Source organism: Gobio gobio (genome assembly GCF_949357685.1).
Source record: "Gobio gobio genome assembly, chromosome: 23".
In the NCBI taxonomy this organism is placed as follows: Eukaryota; Metazoa; Chordata; class Actinopteri; order Cypriniformes; family Gobionidae; genus Gobio; species Gobio gobio.
In genome coordinates this window covers 31,781,487-31,793,067 of record NC_137119.1, presented here as the reverse complement: position 1 = coordinate 31,793,067, position 11,581 = coordinate 31,781,487, and the positions used below count along the sequence as shown (strand labels likewise).

Genomic DNA, 11,581 nt, shown 5'->3' with positions numbered 1-11,581 from the left:
CTTAAAAAAATGTTCAACACCATAGCAACTGCAATGCTCTAAAAAGTAAACCGTTTAGCAACCGCTAGTGCTGGTCTGGGAACATAGTTGCCAAGTCCGCGTATAACACGCGACTTTGGGCTTCTTTTTTTGGCAAGTCGCGTTAAAAAATCACGAGTCGCGGGTTGCGGTTTTTTGGGCTTATTTTAAAAAATGTGGTTGCTTGTTAGGAAAATATAATAAGCAACTTCGTTTCTTTACATTTATGGTCGCTGTTTTGTCCAATACATTGACTGACACTGTCTTCTCACAACAGGCATTCAGTGCAACGATACAAGTGCTGTAGTAATCTGTCCTTTTATATCCCGCCTCCTTCTCCCCTTCATTGAAGAAAAATCGCGTTCAACGTGCAGGCATGTGACGTTATAAATGCACGTAATGAAAGTTAGTAGACTTAAATAGACGTATACATTTTTACAAACAATAGCACAAGCAGAGATGGAGAGGAAAGAGGGAGGAGAGGCACCTAATTTAATTAAAAAAATATTTTTGTAATGTATTTAAAATTACAGGCTATTATAAAAAAACAAGTCTACTAATAATAACAGTAGGTATGGTTCGAATTTATTTTATTTTAAATATGTGGCTATATTGCAGCGCTGTAGTGCTTGTGTCCCAATGTGCACACTATCCATCCTAAATAGTGTGACATTAGTAATTTTCAGTACTATTTAGGGCAGATAGTGTGCACAATGAGATGCAGGGCTTGTCTTTTTCACGGTTTGCAGTGTGTGTGTTGTTCACTACTTACTGCCCCTAATATGTGTGCACTAACTCCGACTATGGGTTACCATAATTGGCCTCCATGTCACTCTTTACTCTTCAAACCTCTTCTGTTCACAGCTGATCGGAGGATATTGTGTGTCCTTTATTGCAATTTGATGATTTTTGTAAAATCACATCTGTTTTTGCTTTTCAAACTCTGAGAGGTTTCAGTTTAATATGTTGCAGGCTCATTTATTGATAAAAAAATTATTTATTATAAATAATATTGATGATAATAAATAATATAATAATATTGGGCTTGTTTTGGGCTTGTTTTTGAAGCTGCGGTTGCTTATTTGTCTCGCGAGAGTTGGCAACACTGTCTGGGAACCACATACAGCATGCTAGCATCGTTGAGGGCAGTTTTGCACGAGCGATCACTCACTAATTTCTCCAGAGAATATGTAAATCTCGCTATTTTTGAGCACTTCAGATTTCTTATACTTGATATGAAACTAAGATGTTCGTACATGTTGCTGCATTTTAAACCACCAGGCAGGTTTGTTTATTTGTACAAAACGGGTCATATTCGATTCGAGGCTTTTTTTTTTTTTTTTTTTTTACATTTTATTAACTGTCTGCACTTAGAAGCCTGAACCACATTGTTTTACAGTCTGATATTCAGTGAATGTGCAATGAGATGATCCGTACATCTTCCTTTTCGCTATGCAATGTAGGCTAACGTTATGGAGTTTAAATGGGATGTGGTCAGGTGCATGAAAATCATTGTGTGTTCGTGTAATCGCTTTTAGGTAGATGGTTATCAGCAGATACATTTGGAAATGAAGCAATGTGACACGCGTCAACGTTTTCACACGTTTTCACAATAGCACAACTTGTGACAAACAGCAAGCCTGCGACGGTTTCAACGCGCAGAAGTGATGGGCCTGCCCTGCATCTTTCTAGCAGGAAGGGTGTGAGCTCTTGGTGGTTTCCTCTTGAGTAGTATCTGATGAGTGAAACCAGTAGTGGGTGCTTTGGGTGTGTTCACTTGGTAGGTTTTGTGGTCGGTACTGAAATAAGGTGAAATGTTTTTGCATCTATAGTTTTACATGTGCACCTCCTGCGCCATGGTTCACTTCAATAATTTTCCCTCGTGTTATTTTTAATGCGAGGACAGCTAAATATATTTCATGCTCCCCCTCCTGCTCCATTAGTCTACTGAAACTGAAATACTTTTACTGTTGTGGGATGTGGTCAGTTTTTACATACATAACGTGCATATTTCTGACCCTGCAGCGTGAGTGTGTGTGTGTCTGTGTGAAATTATGATCTTGGCTTGCTTCATGTGACTGCGTTTCCGTTGCTTGCTTGCTTCCGCTATTACTAAAGACACTGCAGAGATGCAGATGTCAAGCACTTTGCATCTCCGAGGGGACCAAGCCAACAGAACCTCCCCGCAAACCGATGTAATGGTCTTCTGTGAACTTCACAGAGGAGCGGAGGGCGCGATCTTGGCCGCCGGGGTAAGTGTGCTCATAAACCCACCTGAGATTGTGTGTAAATATAAAACAGACAGGCTAAATGTTTAACGGACACTCATTGCATGGATAGTCACCTGAAGTAACCTGTCGTATCTCACTCGAGCGCGCAATATTAACAATTTTTGTGGTGATCGAAACTAGTCGGAAGTGTTTTCAGAATAATATTGTTTCTAAATTACATACAGTGGCCCCAGAGGTATTTGGGCTCATTGTTCACACGTAAAAGGTCAAGAAATTAGATGATAAAATGTCAAACCAACTGGCATACAAACAAATGACTTTTTAGATTTCTCAGAAGGAACTTCTGTGCCGTTTTTGCGATGACTTTTAACCGAATGATAAGGTCCTTTTAGTGGGTGTATGAAGTCAATAGTCTCTTTCGCACCGGTGTCCTACACAGTAAGGGCAGTTTATAATAACATTAACTACTGCGGGCATGTTCCAGTAAGGTTTGGCATCCAGAAAATGTCAAAATATTATTTTATCTTAATTTTGAACGGTATTGTTTTATGTTATTCGAAACTTAACTTAAAAAATAAAATAAAAATAATATATAAAATCTTAAATATTTGCTTGAAGTGAATCTTTCTTTTTAAATTGGTTGGGTTGGTATTCTGATACCTAATTCAGTAACATTCATTCATTAAGTGTGACTCAAGCTCAATATTTTTAGGGCCACTTTAAATCAATTGACGACTGTGATCGAGTGTCCTCAGCCTAACCGATCTGATTTATATTATAACCAATATATCACATTTGTCATTACATTTTGTCAACTGTAGCCACGAATTTCCGCTGTCCGTGCCACATGTAGACCACTAGACGTCAAAGCAATTTCTTTGTTTTGAAATATAATTTGAAAGAGTGTCTGAAAGAAAAAAATGTAGTTTTTAAAAGATTTGAGATAAACATTATAGTATTTTTGTTCTTTTATGTTACCTAAATAAAATTCAATAGGTGAAGGTAAAGTGAGGGGAAGAAGGCCAAGTATGGTAACCCATACTCTGAATTTATCCTCTGCATTTAACCCATATAAGTTAGTACACACACTAGTAGAGAGTAGCGAACACAGACACACACACACCCGGAGGAGTGGGCCGCCATTGACTGTGGTGCCCGGGGAGCGATTGGGGGTTAGGTGACTTTGCTCGAGGGCACCTCAGTCATTTCCTGCTATTGAAAATTTAACCAGTGACTTTTGGGTTACAAGTCCAACTCTCTAACCATTAACGCTAGGCCACAACTGCCCCTAATAGCATTGGAAATGTGTCATTTCAAGCAGATCAACGCAATAACTGTTTTGTGAAATAACTTATTTATGTAAATAAACTGTTACACTTTAAAGTGTGACCAAAAAGTTAAATTCAATTTCATAAAGGACTCTTCCGATGCATTTTCATGTTGGACAAAGTTATTCCATGTGAAAGCTTATGCTTTTGACTACTGTCTCATATCTTCATTTTATTTTTTTTATAATAATGTCTTTTACCTATGTTTTATATGTGTGTGATCAAAAGTGACATTTAAAGAAATTTAAATAAATGCAGCATAACGGTTTTCAATTAATAATAATGTTTCTTGAGCAGCAAAATAGCATATTAGAATGATTTCTGAAGGATCGTGACACTGAAGACTGGGGAATTGATGCTGGAAATTCAGTTTTGCCATCACAAGAATATATTACAAATTAAAATAGAAACAGTTATTTTGAATTGAAATCACAAATGACCCGTTTTACTGTATTTCTGTATATTTTACTGTATTTATATATTTCAAAAACAGAATTACAATTTAAAATAATGCTTTTCTATTTGAATATACTTTAAATTATCATTTATTTCTGTGATGCAAAGCTGAATATTCAGCATCATTACTCCCGTCTTCAGTGTCACGATCCTTCAGAAATCATTATAATATGATGATTTATTATCAATGTTGTAAACCAGTTTTTTCAGGATTCATTGATGAATAAAAAGTAAAAAAGAACAGCATTTATTCGAAATAGAAATCTTTTCAAACAATATACATCTTTACTTTGACTTTTTATCAATTTAGCAACATTGCTGAATAAAAGTATTAATTTCTTTCAAAAAGAAAGAAAGAAAAACTTACTCCAAACATTACAAAATACATATATTTCCATTTTATTTTATTGTACTATTATAGGTCAATATAAAATAAATATGACATTATAGGTATCACAAACACACACACAGAAGTGGCCAAAAAGTGATGTCCAGACAGGATATTTGTTTTAATGACCCTACATGCTTGACTAAACAAATATGAGGAAAATATTTTATATTTTAAATATGAGAGAGAACCAAACGCTATTTGCCAAAAAAAAAAGGTTATTTTACTATGAGAAAAGCAAAAAGCTATATATGATGTGTGTGCATACATACAATCTTTTAAATAAATAAATATTTACTCTTGTAGTGATGATGCTTTAATACTCTATTCCTCCTCCATCCTAGTGATCATGTTAAGATGCCGGTGTTCGATTGCTTGTCCATCGTGGTCTGTCACGCCGTGGTGCCACTGCTTCTGGTCCTACTTTCAGCCTCAGGACATCCGCAGACCTTCCCCTGCAGACTGGTATGTGAGAAAAAGGGAGACTGTTCAAATACACCTAGATGAACTCTGATGCACGAGATGATTCACTCTAAAGGAAATGGCCATGTTGCTTAAACATATTACATAGTAGTTTCAAAACGGAAAATATATTCAAAATGCTTGATCTTAAAGTATGTTGTTACAGTTGTTACCTTAACAAGCTATTTTTTAACTTGAATGACTTGTAACCTGATGTATTCAGGTTGATTTTGACATTTTAAATATTATTTTTAACTTGAATTTAGATGTTAGCAAATGAAGGACATTTTTCGGTTACTTGACAAAACATTTATTACCATGTATAGGCTATTATGAAGTCTAATCAGCAAACCACAAGCGGGCTAAATTTTCTTGTTCATCTATTTTTGATGTTCTCCATATTAGCAAGTGAAAAGGAGTGGAAATGTTGAGTCGCATCATCATGCTACTATTTAAATTTTTTCCATTGTTTAAGAATAATCTAAATCAGTCTTTCCTTCTCTTTTCTGTCCTCCTCCAGATCCAAAACACGGCTCTGTGCAACAGCTGTCATCTCTCCACCATACCAGATCATTTACCACATCAAATCGAGGAGATCTTCTTAGACAAGAACCTCATGTTAAATCTTCAAGATGGTTGCCTCTCTAGGTATCCTTTTCTACGGATGTTGAGCTGTGCCAACAATCGGCTAATGACGGTGGGAGTGAGCGTGTTCTCTGAATCGCCTCTATTAGAAAACCTCAATTTAGCAGACAATGAGCTTCACTATGGGCACAAGCAGGTGGCCAAGTCCTTGAGCTCTCTATCCAAACTAAAGACCCTCGATCTCTCGGGTAATGGTCTCTCGGAGGACATGGTGTCTGTGCTGGTACAGAATCTGTCCTCGCTTGAGTCTCTATACTTGTCCCGGAATGCCATGCTGAGGCTGGATGAGTCCACATTCAGAACTCTTTATCAGCTCAAGGAGCTGAACGTCGAGAGAAATTTGTTGTTTGAGATCAGTGGAGCTTTTGATCACATGAGAAAACTCCAGAGGTTGAACCTGGCCTACAACTGCTTGCCATGTTTGGTCAACTTTGAGATGACCCAACTACTGGTCCTAAACGCCAGCCACAATTCGATCGAATGGTTCATAACCAATCAGGATCTGAATGAGACCTTTCAGCTGGACACGTTGGACCTCTCCGACAACCACTTGCTGTTCTTTCCATTCCTTCCAACACACAACCGAATAAGAACCTTGTTGCTGTCCAGTAATCGAGTTGGTTTTTACCAACACTTTGTAAATGACACCTCTTCAAACTGGACCACTAAGGTTGAGTACTACAACTTGGGGCAAAATGTGAGAAACATCACAATGGAGATCTGGAATGAGAACCTTCACGGTGATCTTTCCTCGGTGGAGCTCCTGGACCTCAGTGAAAACCAGGTGAACTACTTCCCCCAAGGATTCATTCAACAGATGCCGCATCTTTACTGGCTGAGACTGAGAAGTAACTGTTTACAGTCCTTTAGTTTGACGCCTGAAGATCTGCCAGTCACCCTCTATGAACTGGACATGAGCCGAAACCGGTTAACCGAGCTAAGAGCAAGCCAACGCTCCATTACAGAGCTAAATAATCTCACGCATCTGAATCTGAGTTCAAATGACCTTCAGAACCTTCCATCTAGGATATTTGCCAGTCTACCAAATCTTAGCACATTAGATCTCAGTCACAATGTGGATGTGTGTTACTTGCCTAAGTACACAAGTTCCTCAGGATGTGTTGTGTGGTCCAACTTGGTTTCCCTAAAACAGCTTTATCTTTCTGGGTGTAGCATTCAAAACATACCGTCTTCAGCATTCAAGGGCACGCCACTAACCCATCTGGAACTTTCCAACAATCCAGACCTACACCTCAAACCGGAATCTCTGGAAGGTCTCACAAACACTTTACAGCACTTGGGACTTGGTAATACCGGTCTTCAAGACTTCGACTTTTCTCCGTACGGCCATTTGAAGTCTTTAAACATCTGTAGAAACTCACTACTAGAACTTCCTGAATCTCTAATGGCATTAAACCTGAAACTTCTGGACTTGAGGGATAACATGCTGACGACCATCCAGTCCCAACACGCTAGTATGTTAGCTCAAAGACTGCAGACGGTTTATATGAATGGAAATGCATTCAACTGTTGCCATTTAGACTGGTACAGGACCTTCGGGGAGAATAAAGACATCAATTTTGTAGATCTCTCAGAGATTACTTGTTTGGACTTAAACAACAGGCGTCACAATATTGTCCTTTTGGACGCCATCCACTGTGGTGGTACCAGAAATGAGGAGTCTGTTGTGTGGTACATCCTTCTCTTTGTAACAGTCAGTGTTTCCATCATGGGTATTTCTGTCATTTACATGCTCACCTTTAAGCCAAGAATGTTGCCTCGCGCTATTAAAAAGAGATGCTGGAGGCCGGATCCCTATTGAGAAACATGCTATTGTCAAACTAATGAAATAAGAGGCAAATATCCCCTTTGCCACTCTCAGACAACTGGACATAACTGAACAGAAATGTGATATTAATGTGAAAGATTTAGGCCATATTGGTCTGTAAACGTGAATGTATATCATTTTATCATCATTAAAATGTATGAAACTATCTGGCTGCTGTATAGTTTTTAAATGTGAAAGATATGTATATTTTTAAACAAAAGTTGCAATTAAACTTTCAGTCTTTGATTTAAATTTGCATTTATTCATTTGGCAAAAGATTGATCCAAATCTATTTCCAGTGCATTAGGCATTTTATTGGTATATGTGTTCCTTGGCAATTGAAACCTTGACCTTGACCTTTCTAGCGCTTTTATATTAAGTATATTATTTAATGAAACAAGTTCCCCAATTAAATATGTGAGGGTTAAATCTCAAATCAGGGCTGTAAACACACCACAGACATTAGTGGTTGATCAATAAGGGGTTTTCATTGGCTAATGATCAACATTTGGTTACCTTGAATATTGAATATTTTACTATGCTCTTGATTTAAATACATAAACATTTCACAAAACGTGCCTCTAAAAGGACCATACACGACTACTGATAGGAATTTAACACTTCACAATGTTTTGTTCTCATTATTTTGATTGTGTACCCTATATTAATAGTTTTCGTCTCAATGAAGAGTTATTTAGGTCAACATTATGTAGATGATGTTAGTTATGATAAAATAATTTTCACTTTCTTACATTTTGCCTACAGCATATAGTTTGAAAGTTACTTGCAATTGGCACTTGTAATCTTTGTTTTGGGGATCACCTACTACAAGAGAGGTCGCATTTGTGCCTTTTATTGTATAATAATCCAAGTCAGATTTGCTCGAGTTGCTGCAGGTTCGCAGAAGTTGCGCGTTAAGAACAGTTGCTAAAAGTAGCAAAGGAAACATGAAATTTCCTGTTTTGCTAAGACCTGTAGCAACTGCCCAGCTCTCGGTATCACAGAGGGGGGTGGCGGTGGTGTGGTTTTGCTCCATGCTGAGTTCTCAGAGGTAGTTTCAGCAGGACGTAAAGGAACGCTATCATGTTCATCTTTCATCTGAAATATTAACCTAGCAGTTCAGTCATTTGTGCGATTACATTCCTTAAAATGTGTATAGTGTATAATGTATATGAAAAAATATAATTTTTATATAGGCTACTGTATATTGTATAACTGAATCATGTACTACTAAAGTACAAACAAAAGCTGATAATGTGGCCACAGTGAATATCCACATTGACCAATGCAAGATTTTATTGTTAGACTTCTCATTGCAGGGATCATCAGGGTTAGACCACTAAACCTAAACCACGCTGACAAGCACATCAGCCTACGTGGGATTTTTCATGATTCTGTGGCACGAACTGTGTGACAAGAAGACAAAAAGAAAGCTAAATGTCAGTGAGGCAGTGAGCATGGGAACCTGGCAGTGTGTGTGAGTAAGAGTGCTTATGTGTTGTATACGCAGTGAGCCGTGTGTGCATGTTAAACCAGAGTGTAACCAGAATACCGCTGTGGTGTTTCTCTGGGTCATGGTGGTTTGAACAGAGAATGAGCGAGAAAAAGAGAAACTAGGGAGCATAGTCGCAGGCATGGGCTCAAAAGCACATCTGCCATATTTTGGATCAAAGTCAGCATTTAAAATGGGTTGGGAAAGAAGGAGTGCTATGGGTATGCCGTCATTATTTTAAAGTAAGAATAAAAGTTGAATTGTTGTCTCCAAAGAGTAATTTCTCATAGAAACACTTAAACAGGATTATGTTTAGCCAAAATCATATTTTTTGACAGGAAATAAAAAATGTACCAATGTGCAGTTTCCTTAATCTGAGAATCTGAAACTACTTTGATTGAAGCTTGGTGTGAGAAAGCAAGCGGCGATGTATAAACGGATGTAACTGCTTCATATTACATTGTCAGCATTTACTGGCAATGCTTTTCATTTTCATTATGAATTGTTTTATTTGTACCAGAGGGAAGTCTCGTGATGTGGTTGAATGTGGCATGGTGATGTGTCCATTACAACCAACATTTAAAAAACCTAGAGTGATTTGATATTTGAATGAGTAACTGATTAAAGGGGTCATGAACTGCATTTTTTTTTTAAATTGTTTTATGATGTTTCCTGGGGTGCACTTATAATGTTAGAATGCCTTTTACATCAAAACTTGTCATAATTTATAATTTATATAATCATAATTTATAAGGGGCGTGTCCGCTGGGAGACTTCAGTGTAAACACCCACTGCTGTGATTGGCTAATGTCTTTTCATTTGAAAGAGTATTATTCTCTCTTTTGGCGCATTTTTACTATTACAGCTCTCATGGTTAACTAATCGTGAAAAGTGTCTATGGCATTATATTTAGATCTATGGCATTATATTAAGATTGTGGCATGAAGGGTTGCAGAGATGAACATTGTAGCCGATCACGCACATGCTGAGCGCATGAAAGCAGTGATCTCGTCATTGCAACTCAGTTTCTGTACACTAAGGAATGCTTTCATCTTCACTTATAGTGCAAACGTGATATAGTTAAGAGATGTGTTGAATAAAACGGGAGTCACTGATAAACGCGTCACTGATAAACTCTGCTGTTGACAGCTTCAGCGCGCAGCTCTAACGATTGCAAAGAGAGCTTTCTTTATAGAATTTAATCACCGTTAAATAACAGATTATTTTCATCCTACTAGGAGAAACAACGCAAGTTGATGTTTAGTAGGGATGGGCGATATGGACTTAAAAATGTATCCCGATATTTTCTAGTATTTATTGCGATAACGATATCAATGACGATAAATGTAGTATCTTTCCCCATATTTTTGGATACAAGTGAGAGCTGCATGCATTCTTGAGTCTCAGAAAAACAAACAATGATCTAAAGTAAAACGTACATGTCATCAAATAGGCTCCTATAATACATTAAAAAAAAAAAAAAAAATATATATATATATATATATATATATATATATATATATATATATATATATATATATATATATATATATATATATATATATATATATATATATATTTATTTATTTTTATGTAAAATTCCACACCAGCCTTTTCAGAAATGGAAAAGTTGCAGATATATATATTTATATTTATTTATTTATTTTTATGTAAAATTCCACACCAGCCTTTTCAGAAATGGAAAAGTTGCAGATATATATATTTATATTTATTTATTTATTTTTATGTAAAATTCCACACCAGCCTTTTCAGAAAGGGAAAAGTTGCAGATATATATATTTATATTTATTTATTTATTTTTATGTAAAATTCCACACCAACCTTTTCAGAAATGGAAAAGTTGCAGATATAATTGTCTTCTGTAAAAGTGCAGGTAATGTTTAAATAGTGCAACTGTGCTGAAAAACGTCACACAATACAAACAATAATAATTCAAATCAATGACAAGTTTTACATGTAAACCGATTCTGTATTTGTTCATACACTCATGGTGCAAACAGTGGTAAAAATAGCAGAAACAGCAAAAGTAATTATCCCAAAATTGTCTTCAGATTACAAAAAAGTTGAAAATAATGATTTAATGATAGAACTTCAGTAATTTGAGTTGATAAAATAATAAAACCACGAATTCTTCTACTAATAAAAATAAACTGCACTAAGGAATAATGAGCTTCTGGGTTCATGAATATTAATCACGTTGTCAGCGCTCATTCAAACTGATTTGCTGAAATCAAAACAGGCACAGTAATAGGTGCACGCCAGCCAATGAGATTCCCGTTTGTGCATTCGTTTCTTCCTGTTCATGAAAGGCTGAATAATTCCAAATAAACGCCATTATTTTGCAGGAAAATACAACAAAGGATATTGTTTACATGTAGCACATCAATTCTGTGTGGTATAAGACTCTCTTTGAGTGTGTGTGAAACACTGAGCGCTCTCAGTCGCGAGCCTCACACTAGTGTTTACTGTGCGTCAAATACACTGCGCATTCATTGAGATGAACTGAAATAGTGTGCTTTCCCGATCGATTGAGACAGAGTGAATCTCTTAAGCGCTCAGCCCAAGTGCTCAGCGAGTGAAAATACATCTGTATGTACAGTTTCAGATTGCGGATGGGTCGCGCCATCAACTAGGCTTTATCGTTATTATCGCGGGAAGACAAATTCTTATAGTGGGGAGAATTTTTACCGGTATATCGCAAACGATAAGATA

General features: G+C 36.8%; 1 protein-coding gene across 1 annotated transcript; it reads left to right on the top strand.

The window, feature by feature from the left end:
* Positions 1-1,138: 1,138 nt before the first annotated feature.
* On the top strand, positions 1,139-7,605 carry nrros (negative regulator of reactive oxygen species). The gene is made up of 4 exons (XM_079806519.1): positions 1,139-1,303; positions 2,137-2,270; positions 4,766-4,886; positions 5,404-7,605. Exons 3-4 carry the CDS (start codon positions 4,779-4,781, stop codon positions 7,348-7,350), a joined length of 2,055 nt encoding a protein of 684 aa, XP_079662645.1. The 5' UTR covers positions 1,139-1,303; positions 2,137-2,270; positions 4,766-4,778; the 3' UTR covers positions 7,351-7,605.
* Positions 7,606-11,581: the final 3,976 nt, after the last annotated feature.

Excerpts from the sequence above, each read along its gene's own strand:
- nrros (XM_079806519.1), top strand. The coding sequence starts at position 4,779 with ATGCCGGTGTTCGATTGCTTGTCCATCGTGGTCTGTCACGCCGTGGTG. Across the intron at positions 4,887-5,403 it reads AGACCTTCCCCTGCAGACTG|ATCCAAAACACGGCTCTGTG; the intron begins GTATGTGAGAAA and ends GTCCTCCTCCAG.